The sequence below is a fragment of the Mobula hypostoma genome, chromosome 7, assembly GCF_963921235.1.
Source record: "Mobula hypostoma chromosome 7, sMobHyp1.1, whole genome shotgun sequence".
NCBI classification, from domain to species: domain Eukaryota; kingdom Metazoa; phylum Chordata; class Chondrichthyes; order Myliobatiformes; family Myliobatidae; genus Mobula; species Mobula hypostoma.
The window spans coordinates 185902495-185920913 of NC_086103.1; the positions used below are offsets into that span (position 1 = coordinate 185902495).

Below are 18419 nucleotides of genomic sequence, written 5' to 3' on the forward strand. Positions count from 1 at the left end.
ATACACTTTGTGGCCACCGTGTGTATATATATCCAAAGTTCTCCACCACTTTTTTTTTCCTCTTCCATTTCCTGTTACTTTTCCCACCTACTCTAACGTCTTTTTAAAAAAAATCTGTCACTGAAAAATGCCGGCGGTGCCCTGTATAAGATTCTTTTGAAAGCTAAATTGTTCTCATTTGTTTCTGTAGCTTGTGTATGATAATACACTGCAGTTATACTTGTCACAGGAGATTCTGCAGATGCTGGAAACACTCAAAATGCTGGAGGAACTCCAATATGGAGGAATGGTCATGGCCCGTAACTAGACTCTTCATTCCTTTCCACAGATGCTGCCTGTTGGACTCAGCTGTTTAATTGTTATTTTCTTTGTAGTCCAGCATTCCGTTATCTGCTTGTATTTTATATAATGACTTGTATACAAGCAATCGCTTAATGTACTCCCTAGTGTTGACAGTGTGCATATGCAGTTGTTCAGCGTGTGCATAGTGGTTATGTTGCTATAATTATGGAAAGCTCTAGAATCTTCCCTCTGCATTATTTGAATAATGACTTTCTCATTGGTTGACCCTTGTCTAAGGGTACAAAGGTTCATTTTATTATTAAAGTATGTGTGCAGAATACAACTCTGAGATTTGTCTTCTCTTGATAACCATAAAATACAAAAAAACCATATAGTTGAAAGACATCAATCCCACTCGTACAATAAAAACTCGCAACCTCAACCCCCTCCCTTGTAGAAATATTAACAGATCACCCACGTGGAGAAGCAACTTGAATGGAATTTTCCTTATCTGTGTAGATCAGAGCTGCTATATGCTGAGCATTATCTTAATCCTAGCATCTTAGTTTCTTTGTCTTTAGACCTGCAACCAGCTTCTGCTTTTTCCTTTGTTTTATCAACTTAATACAATGATCGTGAAGCAACAAGTTTTGTGTCTTTTTCCTGATTTCTGAAAGAACCTTTGATTTAAAGACATCAGAATCCAACTTGTCTTACCTGCTGAGTTCCAGAGTGTGTTATTGCAGTTATATATGTCTAACTTCTTCTTCATTTTTATTTATTCTCTTATCCTTAACATAAGTTTGACTTTAACACGTGCCAATATTGGACTCTTAAGATGCTTGTTTCATCCGTTTAGGGAGCTTAACAGCAAGACACCTCTCAAGTTTGTGCACACTTCCTTCCATGGAGTTGGCCATGAGTATGTACAGGCAGCGTTCAAGGCATTTGGCTTCATTCCTCCCATACCTGTTCCAGAACAGAAGGATCCAGATCCTGAGTTTTCCACTGTCAAGTGCCCCAATCCAGAGGAGGGAGAATGTGTGCTGGTAATAGTATTTCTTTCCTATTTTCTAAACAAAAGTTTATTGCTTCAATCATTTGTACATCAGGATAGATTTTACTTTGTAATAATGTAATGACAGCCGATGGAGAGATTCTGTAGCAGTTAGCTTATTGCCAGCGACCCAGGTTCAAGTCCCACCACTGTATGTAAGGAGTTTGTATGTTCTTCTCTGTGAGTACGTAGGTTTCATCTGTGTCCTCTGGTTTCATCCCACAGATGGATAAGCAGATGACTTGGACAGATGAGTGTAGTTGGATGGCACAGACTTGCTGGACTGGAAGGACCTGTTTGTTACTCTGCTATATCTCCAAATAAGTAAATGTGCAAAGGGTAGTCCTGCTCCCTCACAGGCACAGACAGCCAGACCCCTGCGGCTATCTGTGTGGAGTTTGTATGTTCTCCTTGTAACTATCGTGGGTTTAACCTCAGGTGCTCCAGTTTCCTCCTACATAGAACAGTACAAGCTCTTCAGCCATGGCTTTTCAAACTACTCCAAGTTCAATTTAACTCTTCCTTCCCCACATGACTTTCCATTTCCCTTTCATCCACATGCCTACCTAAGAGTTTCTTGAATGTCCCTGATGTATTTGCCTCTTTCACCACCATACTCACTGTGTTTTTTTAAAAAAAAAAGGTCTCAGACATACCCTCTATACTTTCTTCCAACCTTCTTAAAATTATGCCCTCTCATATTAGCCACTTCCACCCTGGGGAAAAAGTCTCTGGCTGTCCACTTATCATCTTGTACACCTCCAAGTCATCTTTCATTCTCCTTCACTCAAAAGAAAACCGCCCCGGAGTGTAGAGCCTGAGTTATGGGGAGAAGTTGCCCGTGCTGCATCTTCACACCCTGTAACACAGGAGAATGAGAAATTTATAAGATAGACACTTACAGATAAGGTGGACTGTCATAGTCTTTTCTCCAGTGTTGGGGGAGTCCAAAACCAGATAACACAGATACAAGGTAATAGGGCAGGGATTTAAAAAGACCTGGGAAGTGACTTCTTTACACAGAGGGTAGTGCATATCTGGAATGAGCTGTCAGAAGAGCTGGTGAGGTGGATACAATTGCAAGATTTAAGGTGCTTTTTTTATAGGTATATGGACAGGAGGGGCTTGGAGGGTTACGGGGTGAATGTGGGCAACTGAGAATAGCAGGGAGGATGTGGTTGGAATGGATTGGTTGGGCTGAATGGCCTGTTTTTGTGTTTTATTATTGTATGTTAATGCAATCTAACCCAGGTATCACAATTCCACTATAAAAATCCACTCCTTTTTCTCTTTCAGTCTGTCTCTCAGTCTTTAGAAAATGTTGGATAAAATTTAGCAAGTGAGGTCATGGACACAATAAATTCTGCAGATGCTGGAAATCTTGAGCAACACCCACAAAATGCTGGGGGAACGCAGTAGGTCAGGCAGCAGCTATGGAAATGAATAAGCAGTCAACATTTTTGGGCTGAGACCCTTCATCAGGACTGAAGAGGGAGGGGAAAGAACCTAGAGTAAGAAGGTGGGAGAGGGGAAGCAGAACAAGCTGGCAGGCGACGGGGGAGAAGGTCCTGGAGGACCTGAAGTGCTGGAGGAACTCAGCAGGCCTGGCAGCATCTATGGAAAAGAGTAAACAGAAGGTCGGTGGGTGGGATAAGGGGGAATGAAGTGAGAAGCTGGGAGGTGATAGGTGGGTGAGGTAAAGGACTGAACAAGAAGGAATCTGATAGTAGAGGAGAGTGGACCATGTAAGAAAGGGAAGACAGGGATGTGTAATGGGCAGGTGAGAAGAAGAGGAGTGGTGGGAGGGGTACTAGAATGGGGAATGGAAAAAGAGAGGAGGGAGGGGGTTCGAGAAATCAATGTTCTTGCCATCAGGTTGGAGGCTACTCAGACAAAATATGAGGTGTTGCTCCTGCAAACTGAAAGTGGCCTGACCTTGCACTCGAGGAGGCCATGGATAGACATGTGGGAATAGGAAGTCAAATTAATCCGGCCTTTTGTGATCGATGGAGCAAAGGTGCTCAGTGAAGCAGTCCCCCATCTTTCATGAGAGAAACCCTTCACTTTTCAGGTGTGGGAGACTTCATCACAATCGAGTATACAGGGAATGGTAAGAGGCAGGAACATAATATTGAAATAAAGGATCTGAGGAAATTATAAACTGCACAGTATAAACTCCTTGGATGCAACAATCACACAATGAAGAGAGAGGTAAATTTACTCGGGCTGCCCTGTCTAGAGTTTAGAAGATGGAAAGCTAATCTGACTGGAACGTACGAAAGGACTTGACAGGTAAATACTGGGAAGTTTTTTTCAGACAAGAGTTTCATATAGAACCTGGAAGACCACAGCACAATACAGCCCCTTTGTCCCAAGTTTATTTATTTGGAGGTGCAGCACAGAACAGGCCCATCCAGCCTACTGAGCCACATTGCCCTGCAACCCACCTATTTAAATCTAGCTTAATCACAGGACAATTTACAATGACCAACTAACCAGTGTATCTTTGGACTGTGGGAGGAAACCAGAGCACCTGGAGGAAACTCGTGCATTCGCAGTGAGAATGTATAAACTCCTTACAGACGGCACCGGAATTGAACTCCAAATTCCAAACTCCAGAACATCTTGAGCTGTAATAGTGTCGCAATGACCACTGGACTACCTGCTCCAAGATCAGCATGCACAGAATGCTGGAGGAACTCAGCAAGTTGGGCAGCATCTATGCAAATGAATAAACAGTTGACATTTTGAGTTGAGACCCTTCTTCAGGAAGGGGGAAGGTGCCGGGGTGGAAGGAGGATAGCTGGAAGGTGATAGGTGAAGCCAGCTGAGTGGGAAAGGTAGAGAGCTGAATAGGAGGAAATCTGATAGGAGAGGAGAGTGTACCATAGGAGAAAGGGAAGGAGAAGGGGACCAAGGGGCAGGTGATGGGCAGGTGAGAAGACGTAATAGGCCAGATTAGGGAATAAAAGAAGAGGGGAGGAGGGACTTTTTTTTTGCCAGAAGTAGAATCTCAGGTACTCCAAGACTTCCCTACCGCATAGCCCTCCATTTTTTTTCTATCATTCATGTGCCTCCCTAAGAGTTTCTTAAATGCCCTTAAATGTATCTGCCTCTACCACCACCCTGGTAGCAAGTTCCACACACCCACAACTCCGTGTTTTAAAAAAAAGACAAGCTGCCTCTGACAATCCTGCGTATACTTTCCTCCAATCATCTTAAAATTATGCCCTCACATATTAGCCATCTTCGCCCCGGGAAAATGTCTCGGGCTGTCTGCACGATCTATGCCTCCTATCATCTTGTACACCTCTATCAAGTCACTTCTCATCCTCCTTCACTCCAAAGAGAAAAGCTCTAGTTCACTCAACTCATCTTTGAACTAGAGGTCAGTGTTCTGGGTCATTCGTTTCAGAATGTTGATTTTTAATGAAATAACAAGATGGTTGTAAATTGTTTAACATCAGTTGGCATTAAATGATCAGTGGTTGAGAACATTTTTAAGATTGTTTAATATTGTTTATTATCACTTCCAGTAAAGTAGAGCAAAATAATTGTTACTCCGGATCCGATGCAACACAAAAAAAAATAAGATAAAGAACACAATAATAATAAATATAAATGCATGATAGCTTGTTACATAGATTGATTGTACATCCATAAAGTGACACTAGGTACGGGAGTGTCTATACGTAAGGTGACTCTGACAGGAAATGATAAAGTGGTGGTTGGGGGTGTAGAGGGGTGGGTTAGTGGGTGGAGGTGTTGATCAGCCTCACTGCATGGGTAAGTATCTGTTTTTGTCTGGTGGTCCTGGCATGGATGCTACGTAGGTTGTATCCATGAACAAGATCGTTAGATTTTCTTTGCCAAGGTGGTTTGACTAATTTGAGATGGTCTGAAGAATGGAGACCAACCTTAGTGAAGGGCTCAGACTGCTTGAATTTCTATTCCTCTGATCTTTAGTGTTTTGTCTAATTTTCCTTCTTCTTAGCTGATTTCATTTGAATATTGCATTAGGTTCCTGATTTAAATTCAAATAGTCAAATATAATTATATTTGTAGGTAAAATGATTAAACTCTGTGGTCTGGTGATTTTCAGTGGAGTTTTGACTTCAGAAATTCAATCTCCTGCCATTGCCTGCAAAGACCTTTTGCAAATGTCACAGGTCAGACAGACTGAGGAGCAGTTGCCTTGGCTTGCTGCCCTACCCGAAGAAACACGAAGACATGGAGTACACTTTCTTTGGTCTGCTTCAGTAACTTCTCACTCCTAACTGAAGTAAATGCTTCAAAGCAAGCAGAAAGTAACTATCAAGGAGTGGAAGTATTGTTACAACAGCACTGGTATTGACAGTATAGAGCATTAGAGTGACCACAGCACAATTCCTAATGAGTGTGTGTTTGTGGGACCCCCTTGTACAGTCAGCATAATAAACTGCAGTTACATTCTGCGTTACTTACTGCAGAGCTGTAGCCTAAATACACGGGTGCCACGGTAGCATAGCAGTCAGTTCGGGGCGTCAAGAGTTCAAAGTTCAATTCTTGTGCCGTCTGTAAGAATTTTGTACGTCTTGCCCGTGAAGCACGTAGGTTTCTACCAGGTGCACCAGTTTCCTCCCACAGTCCAAAGATGTATGGGTTAGTAGATCAATTGGTCATTGTAATTTTTCCTGTGATTAGGCTAGGATTAAATAGGTGGGTGGAAGAGCCTGTTTCACTCTTTATCTCTAAGTAAAATGTATAACTGGCATAATTGTGCAGCACAGTAATGTAGTGGTTAGCGTAGCACTTTACAGTGCCAACAATCACCAGTCAGGGTTCAATTCCTCCTGTTGTACATTCTCCCTGTGACTGCATGGGTTTCCTTCAAGTACACCGGTTTCATGCCACATCCCAAAGACGTACCGGTTAGGGTTAGTGAGTTCTGGGGATGTTATGTTGACAACAGAAGCTTGGTGACTCTTGTCACAATCCTTGCTAATTTGATTCGACACAAAATGATACATTTCACTGTATACTTTGATGTACGTGTGACAAATAAAGTTAATCTTTAAACTCTTTAAAAACAGTCTACTCTAGTTTCCAGCAATAAAGTAAATCTAACTACACAATCCCTCAGTTAGATAAGAGCTTAATTCCTGAGAACCGTCTGTAAGCCAGTCTCCCAGGAAGTTAGAAATGTCTGCTTTTCATATATCACTCTACATACAATCATTTCATTGAATAAACATCCTTACACTGCCCATAGTTGAACTAGTGAAATAGACCCTGTATCCAGTCATTAATAACCCCTGTAAAACATTTGCAGGATCTGACCTAGCAGCAGTTTGTGTCAACTTTATGCTGTTGGTTCCTCAGTAAATCCCAAACAGCAGCTAGCAAAACTTAAAACAGCTACGAGGAGTACAGAGCACAGCATTCCCTCAAAGCTATAGACCTTCCCAATTTACTTAAGTCAGACACACTATGCTAGGTAGTGATAGTTAGCCACTGTTTCCCTCTATAAGATTTTTTTAAGCTGATTTGTTCTCTTTTGTTTCTGTAACTTGTGTATGCTAATCAAATGCAGTAAACACTTGTCACAAGAGATTCTGCAGATGCTGGAAATCCAGAGCACCACACACTCAAAAATGCTGGCAGAACTCCAGCATGAAGGAGGGGTCACAGCCCAAAACATCAGTTCATGCCTGGCAGATCCTGGAAAGTATTGTAAAATCAGAATCATGTTTAATACACTGGTACATGTTGTGAAATGTGTTGTGTTGTGGCAGGAGTACATTGTAATACATAATACAGGAGTTAGTGATCATGTGTTCATTGTCCATTCAGGAATCTGCTGGCCATGGGGAAGAAACTGTTCCCAAAACATTGAGTGCATGTCTTCAGGCTTCTGTACCTCTTCCTTGACAGTAGCAATGAGAAGAGGCATGTCCTGGGTGATGGGGGTCCTAGCATCTAGTATCAATTGTTTGGTGACAATAAAGTATAAAGTATAAAAGTATGATGGGTGCCACCTTTTTAACCTATCGCCTTTTGAAGGTGTCCACAATGCTCGGGAGGCTAGTGCCCATGTCTTGGGAGACAGCAGCCCGTTAACAAAGTTCAATGTTGCCTCTCTAGAGCTAGCAAAAGTAATCTGCAAATGATGGGCATGGCATGTCAATGTCATTGATTTTGTGAATGTAAACTTAGAAGATGCTTAAAACAATAGCCTCAGAATCCTTAAGGACCTGATTTATAAGGATAGGTTGAATAAGTTAGATTATAGAACCGTACAGACCTTTAGCCCACTCGAAGATCAATATAATACTTCTCTCCTACATAGCCCTCCATAATTTAGGACTTTATTCCCTGGAGTGTAGGAGAATGATAAAGGTACACAGAATTATGAGGGGTATAGATAGGGTAAATGCAAGTAGGATTGACAATATTTGACAATAAACTGGACTGGTCAAAGAACACTGAGGCTGTCTACAAGAAGGGTCAGAGCCGTCTCTACTTCCTGAGGAGACTGAGGTCCTTTAACATCTGCCGGACGAGGCTGAGGATGTTCTACGAGTCTGTGCTGGCCAGTGCTATCATGTTTGCTGTTGTGTGCTGGGGCAGCAGGCTGAGGGTAGCAGACACCAACAGAATCAACAAACTCATTCGTAAGGCCAGTGATGTTGTGGGGATGGAACTGGACTCTCTGACGGTGGTGTCTGAAAAGAGGATGCTGTCTAAGTTGCATGCTACCTTGGTCAATGTCTCCCATCCACTACATAATGTACTGGGCGGGCACAGGAGTACATTCAGCCAGAGACTCATTCCACCGAGATGCAACACAGAGCGTCATAGGAAGTCATTCCTGCCTGTGGCCAACTTTACAACTCCTCCCTTGGAGGGTCAGACACCCTGAGCCAATAGGCTGGTCCTGACTTATTTACTGGCATAACTTACATATTACTATTTAACTATTTATGGTTCTATTACTATTTATTATTTATGGAGCAACTGTAACGAAAACCAATTTCCCCCAGGATTAATAAACTATGACTATGACTATGACTACTTTCCCACTGAGGTTGAGTTGGGTAAGACTAGAACTAGAGGTCATGGGTTGAGAGTGAAAGGTGAAATATTTAAGGGGAACCGAAGGGGAACTTCACTCAGAGTGTGGAACGAGCTGCCAGCAGAAGTGGTGGATGTGGGTTTGATTTAAGAGAAGTTTGGATAGGTACATGAAAGGGCTATGATCTAGTTGTGGGCTGTTGGGACTAGGTCAGCCCAGTCTAAATAGGCCTAAGGTCCTGCTTCTGTGCTGTAGTATCTATTACTTAAATAAAAATGTGTTAACACTAGGAGCTTGTGTAAATCTGAAATATTTAGTCTTGTTTTGCTGCCAGTTGTGAGGGATGTTATGTACTTGGAAGTGAAGCTAATTGGTAACACATACAAATGCTGGAAGAACTCGACAGCCAAGTAGCATCTATGGAGGGGAATGAACAGTCAACATTTTGAACCAAGAACCTTCAAAGCTAATTGGTGTGCAGAAGACAAGCAACTAAATTGTCTCACTGCTTGTATAGTATAGGGACAGTAGGAGTCCATTCGGTGTTTATTGCATCCTCGTTAATTTAGTTCACGTGTGGATGGTCTCCTGTGTCAATGAGACTCGGTGTAAGAATCACCCTCTCCCTATCTGCATTGCTCCACTCTGTATTGAATCGTTACTGTCAATAGGACTTCACCCAATGTGACCATGCCCTGCTCTCACTTTTTTAGGTTCTTGCAATCAAACTGGCAGAGAAAGAAGGGGCTCGGATCGTGTTGGCTACAGATCCTGATGCAGACAGACTGGCTGTGGCGGAGCAGCAAGAGGAGTAAGTATTGTACCTTGATGCTTAAACAAACCTTTTACTACTTGAAGTAACGCAGCGCTGTTCACAGAAGGCAATGTTTATTTGTTAATGGTACACATGAACTTTACTAGGTACCGCAGCTTTCACAGGTCCATTATTTATTGAGATAAGCACAGAGTAGACCCTTTCAGCTCTTTGAGCTGCACCGCCCAGCAACCCCCAGTTTAACCCTAGCCTAGTCACAGGACAATTTACAATGACCAGTTAATCTATCAACTGGTACACCTTTGGACTGTGAGAGGAAACCCCAGCGGTCACAGGGAAAATATACAGACCCCTTACAGGCAGGTCACTGGTACTGTAAAGCGTTGTTCTGCCCCTTTAGGCAGTGGTCAGCATGGAAGGTCCTGCAGACACTGCAGGAGAAGGACTCAATTGACATAGTGGGGTGGTTCCCTGAACAGGCTGTCCAGACTATCTGGCAAAATACCTCATCGCCAGACCTCACCAACAGGCACCAAGACTTTGCCTGGCTGGTGGTGGGAGTGGCCCTCCCAGTCAGATCCTTCCCGCATGCCCAGAGCATCACCCCCTCAACCCGTTACCCCCGGAATGACTGTAGTGAAGGAGAGATGGTAGCTCACCTCTTTGTGGACTGTGGGTTTGTGAAGAGGGTGTGGAGAAAGTTGCAAGGGTCTGTGTCATGATTCACCCCAGGTAGCTGCGTGACAGAGGACTCTCTGAACTATGGGCTGTTTCTAGGGTGAGACGCACGGTGATGGACATCAAGTGCTGCTGGCAGACCGTCAGCTCGATGAAAGACTCTCTCTGGTCTGCCAGCACATCGAAATGTCCGTGGAGGATTGCTGCTGACTGACACATTCCAAGCTTCAGGAGTACGTGCTGAGGAACGCACTGAAGCTTGGTGCAGCCAACATAAAGGCTTGGTGGGGAAGAAAGACAGTGTAGGATTCTTCTGCTAATGAAGAGAGAGGGCCAGGGTTGGGTGAGGAAGTCCCACAATTAGTGTAATTGGATACCACCCCAGCGGATCACATGAGTGTAACATTTCTATTGATTGATATGTGGGTATGTAATTGAACAATACTGAAAGCCCCAACTTTGAATGTAAAGAATAACCCCACTTAATTAGACCCCACTGTGTTCCGTTCTGGTCATCTCACTACAGGAAGGATATAGATACTATAGAGAGAGTGCAGAGGAGATTTACAAGGATGTTGCCTGGATATGAAGAGTGTGCCTTATGAGAATAGGTTGAGTGAACTTGGCCTTTTCTCCTTTGAGTAACGGAGGACGAAAGGTGACCTGATAGAGGTGTATAAGATGATGAGAGGCATTGATCGTGTGGATAGTCAGAGGTTTTTTCCCAGGCCTGAAATGGCTAACACGAGGGGGCATAGTTTTAAGGTGCTTGGAAGTAGGTACAAGGGGGATGTCAGAGGTACATTTTTCCACACAGAGAGTGCTGGGTGCATGGAATGCACTGCCGGCGAAGGTGGTAGAGGTGGATACAATAGGGTCTTTTAAGAGCCTCTTAGATAGGTAATGGAGCTATGTGGTAGGGAAATTCCAGGCAGTTTCTGGAGTATGTTACATGGTTGGCAAAACATTGTGGGCTGAAGGGCCTGTAATGTGCTGTAGATTTCTATGTTCTGTGTTCTAATGAAAAAGTGATGTAATATTCCAGGCTAGTGGAGAAGGAGCAGCAATTTCCATTTAAAATTGATAAATTTGTTTATCATCTTGACAAGGTACAGTGAAAAGCTTTTCTCGGATACTGTTCATACAGATGAATTCATTGCATCAATGCATTGAGTTAGTACAAGGGAAAACAGTAACAGGACAATAAAATGAGAGAGACCAGTGGACTAATCAAATCTATTTTCAGGAGGAATTTCTTTAGCCAGAGGGTGGTGAATGTGGAATTTATTGCCACAGGCAGCTGTATTGGCCAAGTCATTTGGTATATTTAAAGCAGAGGTTGATAGGTTTTGATTAGTAAGAGTGCAAACTTTACGGGGAGAAGGCAGGAGAAAGGGGTTGAGAGGGATAATGATGGAATGGCGGACGGACTCAATAGGCCAAATGGCCTAATCCTGCTCCTATGTCTTATGGGAATAAATAAAGGAGGTTGTATCAGATACAGTGTGGCAGAATTAGATAGTGTTACAGGAGTAATGAAGTCATTTCTGCAGGAAGGCACAGATTTCATCCAGAACTCTCTGGCAAAGGTGAACGGAAATAGTTGGACCAATCAGGTATGTCATTCAGGAGCTAACATAGACAAGGCGTGCACTAACAATGATTCTGTAGATGCTGGAAATCCAGAGCAACACACACAAAATCTTGGAGGAACTCAGCAGGTCAGGTGGCATCTATGGAGGGGAATAAATTATGACGGGTCTCAGCCTGAATCATTGACTATTTATTCATTTTCATAGATGCTGCCTGATCTGCTGAGTTCCTCCAGCTTTTTGTGTGCATAGATGAGGTACTGAATGTCCTCCTGCTCCTGCCTCTGTGCCATTTCTGAATGGTTGTATCTGATGGCAGTTGTATCTCATGCAACCTGTAAGTTAAAAAGAAGTCTCTTTATGTTCAAATCTCATTCCTGTCAGAGGTTTGCATTCCAGTTCCAACTACTGGTGCTTGTGGATGTAAACGTTTACATCTTCCATCTTGGGATTATCCTTTGGCGAGCTGTAGCAATGCAGTTCCCTGTTGGTAAGCTGTCTTTGATGTGTTTCCAGCATTAGAGCAATTGCACTCAACTGAATGTCCAATGTATGCTGTTAATTATGCATGTCTCACAAGGTTCAGTTAAGCAAGTTAGGACTTTTTTCTTGGGAGCAAAGGATAGAGGCTTACAAGATGATAAGGGGCATAGATAGTGGGCCATTGATGTTTCCCCAGGCTAATGCGAGGGGACATAATTTTAAGACAATTGGAGGAAAGTGTGGGGGGAGGGGCGAATGTCCGAGGTTTTTGTTCAGTGCATGGAATGTACTACCAGGAGTGGCGGTAGAGGCAGAAACATTAGGGACATTTAAGAACAAGAGAAAATCTGCTGATGCTGGAAATCTGAGCAACACACACAAAATACTGGAGGAATTCAGCAGCCCAGGCAGCATCTATGGGAAAAAGTACATTTGGCGTTTCAGGCCGAGGCCCTTTGGCAGGACTGTTGTATGCATGGATGACAGAAAAATGGATGGTTATGTGATTTGGAAGGGTGAGACTGATTTTGGAGTAAGTTAAAGGGGCAGCACTATATTGTGGACTGAAGGACCTGCACTCTGCTGGACTTCAGTTCTAATTAAATGTGGAATGTAAATAGGAGACCTAACAGTTTAATCAAGAAATCAGGATAATACACTACTCCCTCAACCACTGCACACAGTATAATCTGTGTAAAACTAGACAAACTAGATCAGACTATGCAATTTAAATGCCGTGGCCTTTGCAAGCAATGCATGGAACATAAGGGTTTCACGAGCTGCAAGGTGACCCAGTATGACTCTGCTCACTGAAAGATGAAACTGCTAAATAAACTTCGGGTTTGTACATCTTTTAAAATTTGAAAGGAAGTTCAGTGGAAAAGGCATGTCAGGGTTACAAAATTATGAGGGCTAAGAGAGGGTAAATGGAAACAAGCATCTTCCACTGAGGTTGGGTGAATAACTGGAGTCATGGGTGAAAGGTGAAATGTTTCAGGGGAACCTGAAGCAGAACTACTTCATTCAGAGAGTGGTGAGAGTGTGGAACGAGCTGTCAGTCAAAGTCGTTGATGCGGGTTTGATTTCAATTTTTAGGGTCATAGAGTCATAGAGAAGTATAGCACAGAAACAGGCCTTTCAGCCCATCTAGTCCATGCCAAAACCATTTAAACTGTCTATTCCATCGACCTGCACCGGGATCACAGTCCTCCACATCTCTACTATCCATGTACCTATCCAAACTTCTCTTAAATGTTGAAATTGAGCTTGCATGCACCACTTACGCTGAGCACTCATTCCACACTCTTATGACCCTCTGAGTGAAGAAGTTTCCCCTCATGTTCCCCTTAAAATTCTCCCCTTTCACCCTTAACCCGTGATCTCTGGTTGTAGTCCCACCCAACCTCAGTAGAAAAAGCCTGTTTGCATTTACCCTGTCTATACCCTTCACAATTTCGTATACCGCTTTCAAATTTCCTTTCACTCTTCTGTGTTTTAAAAAATGTGGTCCTAACCTATTCAATCTTTCCTACTCAAGTCCTCCAGACCCGGCAACAGCCTTGTAAATTTTCTCTGCACTGTTTCAACCTTGATTACATCTTTCCTGTAGGTAGGTGACCAAAACTGCACACAATACTCCAAGTTAGGCCTCACCAACATCTTGTACAACTTCAACATAGCATCCCAAACATTGATTTATGAAAGCTAATGTGCCAAAAGCTTTCTTTACGACCCTATCTACCTGTGACGCCACTTTCAACGAATTATGGAATTGCGTTCCCTGATCCCTTTGTTCTACCACATTCCTCAGTCCCCTACGATTACTGTGTAAGACCTAGCCTGCTTGGACCTACTAAAGTGCAAAACCTTACACTTGTCTGCATTAAATTCCATCTGCATTTTTCAGCCCATTTTCCCAGCTGATGCAGATCCATGCAGATGATGCAAGCCATGAAACCTTCTTCATTGTCCACTACGTCCCCAATCTTGGCGTCATCTGCAAATTTGCTGATCCAGTTAACCACATTATTATCCAGATGATTGATTAGATGACAAACAACAATGGACATAACACCACACACAAAATGCAGGAGGAACTCAGCAGGCCAGGCAGCATCTATGGAAAAGAGTACAGTTGACGTTTCGGGCCGAGACCCTTCATCAGGACTGGAGAAAAAAAGATGCGGAGTCAATGTTAGATGGTGGGGAGGGTAGGAAGAAACACAAGGTGACGGGTGAAACCGTGGGTGGGGGGGAGGGGTGAAGTAAAGAGCTGGGAAGTTGATTGGTGAAAGAGGTACAGGGCTGGAGATGGGAGTATCTCATAGGAGGCCATGGAAGAAAGAAAAGGGACATCAGTGGAGAGGGACGAATGGACAAGGGAGTCATGTATGGAGATGTGTCTTGTGGCGGGATCCAGTTTGAGATGGCCTATCACCTTGTATTTCTTCCTCCCCTTGCCTCACCTTCTTACTCAGACCCCTCATCTTTTTTCCCTCCAGTCCTGATGAAGGGTCTCGGCCAGAAACGTCGACTATACCCTTCCATAGACGCTATCTGGCATGCTGAGTTCCTCCAGCGTTTTCTGTGTGTTGCTTGGATTTCCACCATCTGCAGATTTTGTCGTGGTTGTGAAAGGACACAGCACCAATCCCTGAGGCCCACCACTGATTACAGGCATCCAGTCAGAGAAGCAGCCCTCTACAACCACTCTCTGGCTTCTTCCACAAAGATAATGTCTAATCCAATTTACTACCTCATCCTGAATGCCGAGTGACTAAAACTTCTTGACCAGCTTCCCATGTGGGACCTTGTCAAATGCCTTACTAAAGTCCATGTAGATAGCCTTGCCTTCATCCATTTTCCTGGTAACTTCCTCAAAAAATTCTACAAAATTAGTTAGACATAACCATATAACAACTACAGCACGGAAACAGGCCATCTCGGCCCTTCTAGTCCGTGCCGAACTTTTACTCTCACGCACGAAGCCATCCGGACCCTTAGAGTACCTTCCAATAACTTTCCCACAACTGATGTCAAACTCAGCAGCCCATAATTTTCTGGTTTCTGTTTAGAGCCTTTTTTAAACAGTGGAACCGTATTGGCTATCCTCCAATCTTCTGGTACCTCTCGTATTGCTAAAGATATCTCTGCTAGGGCTCCAACAATTTCTGCACTTGCCTCCAGTAGAGTACAAGGGAATGCCATGACAAGCCCTGGGGATTTATTCCCCCCCTGATTTGCCTCAGTAGCAAACACTGTAATCTGTACAGGATTCATGAAGTTGATGCAGTTTTGCCTCACTTCTATGTATCCGTCTCCTGAGTAAATGCAGATGCAAAAAAAATTTTTAAATCTCCCCCAACTGTTTTGGATGCACACATGGATTGTTATTCTGGTCTTCAAGAGGACCAAATACATCCTTGAAAATCCTTTTCCTCTTTACATATCTGTAGGATTCTTTGGAATTCTCCTTCACCTTGTCTGCTAGGGCAACTGCATGCTTTCTTCTAGCCTTCCTAATTTCTTTCTCAAGTCCTCTCCTGCATTTCTTGTACTCATAAGCATTTTATTTGTTCCTACTTGCCTATACCTGCTATGCACCTCCTTTCTTTTCTCTTAACCAGGGGCTCAATATCTCTTAAAAAGCAAGTTTTCCTGCACTTGTTATCTTTACCTTTTATTGTGACAGACACGTACAAGCTCTGTACTTTCAAAATTTTGTTTTTGAAGGCTTCCGACTTTCCCGTTACTACTTTGCCAGAAAACAGCCTGTCCCAATCCACACTTGCAAGATCATTTCTGATACCATCAAAATTGGCCTTTCTCCAATTTAAAAACTCAGCCCACGGATCACACCTATCTCTTTGCATATTTGCTTTAAAGCTAATGGCATTGTGGTCACTGGATGTAAAGTGTTCCCCTACACAAACTTCTGTCACCTGCCCTGTCTCATTTTCGAATAGCATATCCAGTATTGCACATTCTCTCGTTGGACATCTACGTACTGATCAAGGAAGCTTTCCTGAACACATTTGACAAAATTTACCCTATCTAGTCCCTCTACAGTATGGGATTCCCAGTCAATGTGTGGAAAGTTAAAATCACCTACAATAACAACCTTATGTTTCTTGCAACAGTCTGCAATCTCTTTGCAAATTTGTTCCTCTAAATCCCTAGGACTGTTGAGTGGTCAGTAGTATAACCCCATCAACGTGGTCATACCTTTCTTATTTCTCAGTTCCACCCATAACACATCACTAGTTGAGTTCTCTGGTCTATCCTGACGGAGCACTGCCATGGTATTTTCCCAGAATAGTGGAGAAATTTGAACAAATTGATGGATGGGAGGGTATAATCTGGCTGCTGGTCGATGTGCCTAGGCAGATTAACAGTTCAGCATGGACCAGATGGACCAAACAGTATGATTCTGTGCTGTAGAGTTGTGTATCTCTGTGCTGTAGTGTTCTATGACTAACAACCTGGGCATTCTCTCACACCGCAGCATCCCTTTGCATCTCACTAGACAGACTGACGTACTGGGCTCACCTGGGTATCTAAAGCATGCTCTTGCACCTCACGACATAGAGTAGTACACTGAGCTCCCCCTCCCCCACCCCCAGCTATCTAAAACTTCCTGTTTCTCCTGTCTTGATGCAGTGGCATGTGGAAGGTTTTCTCTGGCAATGAGCTGGGGGCTCTCCTCGGCTGGTGGATGTTTCACTGTTGGAGGAGTGAGCATCTGGATCCAGGTGATGTGAAGAACGTGTACATGCTGGCCACCACTGTCTCTTCCAAAATCCTACGGGCCCTTGCCATTAACGAAGGCTTCCACTTCGAGGTAAGGCACAGGGGTTGAGGCATTTTAGGTACCTTGGTGATGTTATTGGATCTGTCTGTTTATAGTTGTTTCCTTTGAAGTTTAACAATTCATTGTCTCCATCTATTTTAAGTAGTTCTTATAGACATGTAACTGTTCAGAATTTTTCTTAGTGGTCACAATATGTATATGCAGTTGTTCAGTATGTTCAAAGTTCAAAGTACATGTATGTTACCATATACAACCCTGAGATTTGTTTTCTTGCGGGCCTAGTCAGCAAATCCAAGAAGCGTAATAGGATCAATGAAAGACCACACCCAACAGGGTGGACAACAACCAATGTGCAAAAGACAACAAACTGCGCAAATACAAAATTAATAATAATAAATAAGCAATAAATACAGAGAACATGAGATGAAGAGTCCTTGAAAGTGAATCCATAGGTTGTAGGAACAGTACAGTGATGGGGTAAGTGAAGTTTTCAAGAGCCTGATAGTTGAGCGGTAATAACTATTCCTGAACTTGTTTAGGTCCTGAGGCTTCTGTACCACCTTCCTGATGGCAGCAGTGAGAAGAGAGCATGATCAGGGTGCTGGGGCTCCCTGATGATGGATGCTGCTTTTCTGCAACACCACTCTGTAGATGTGCTCAATGGAGGGGAGGGCTTTATCCGGGATGGGGTGGCCTGTATCCACTATTTTTTACAGGATTTTCCAATAAAGGACATTAGTGTTTCCATTCCAGGTTATGATGCAGCCAGTCAATATACTTTCCACTACAAATATACAGCAGTTTGTTAAGGTTTTAGATATCATGCCAAATCTTTGCAAAATTCTAAGGAAGTAGCGGCATTACCTTCCAGGAGATGAGACTTAATCAAAGCCAGTGTCGTGAGTTACAGGGCAATAGAGGCGTGGTGTAGTTAAAACAGAAAGCAACAAATACTGGACTGAGAGTGTTGTATTTGAATCCACGCAGCATAAGGAATAAAATAGACAATCTTGAAATTCAGCTACAGATTGGCAAGTATGACGTTGTGGCTATCTCTGAAACTTGGCTAAAGGATGGCTGCCATTGGGAGCTGAACGTCCAAGGATATGTGGTATATTGGAAAGATAGGTTAGTAGGCAGGGTGGTGGTGTGGCTCTGTGTATAAGAAATAATATTTAAATCATTGGAAAGAGATGACATCGGATTGGAAGGTGTAGAGTCTCTATGGGTTGAGTTAAGAAATGACAAGGGTAAAAGGACCCTAATGGCAGTTGTATACAGGTGTCCAAACAGCAGACGGGATGTAGATTACAAATTACAGCAGGAGATAGAAAAGGCATGTCAGAAAGGCAATGTCATGATAATTGTTGGAATTTTAACATGAAAGTGCATTGGGAAAACCAGGTTAGTTCTGGACCTCAAGAGAGAGAATTTGTAGATTGCTAAGGGATAGCTTTTTAGAACAGTTTGTTGTTAAGCCCATTAGGGGATCGGCTGTGCTGGATTGGGTGTTGTGTAATGATCCGGAGGTGATAAGGGAGCTTAAGGTTAAGGAACCCTGAGGGAACAGTGATCACAATATGATCACAATATGATCGAATTCACATTGAAATTTGAGAGGAAAAAAATAAAATCCTATGTGTCGGTATTTCAGTGGAATAAAGCAAATTACAATGGCATAAGAGGGG

General features: G+C 43.1%; 1 protein-coding gene across 2 annotated transcripts in view; it reads left to right on the forward strand.

Moving 5' to 3' along the window:
- The window catches only part of pgm2l1 (phosphoglucomutase 2-like 1), a 161649-nt gene that overhangs the window by 88475 nt on the left and 54755 nt on the right, over positions 1–18419 (forward strand). For both annotated transcript variants that reach the window (XM_063054756.1, XM_063054757.1), the window contains exons 7-9: positions 1142–1331; positions 9107–9204; positions 16581–16761. In XM_063054756.1, the coding sequence (XP_062910826.1) occupies positions 1142–1331; positions 9107–9204; positions 16581–16761 (469 nt within the window). The remainder of the gene's footprint in view (positions 1–1141; positions 1332–9106; positions 9205–16580; positions 16762–18419) is intronic.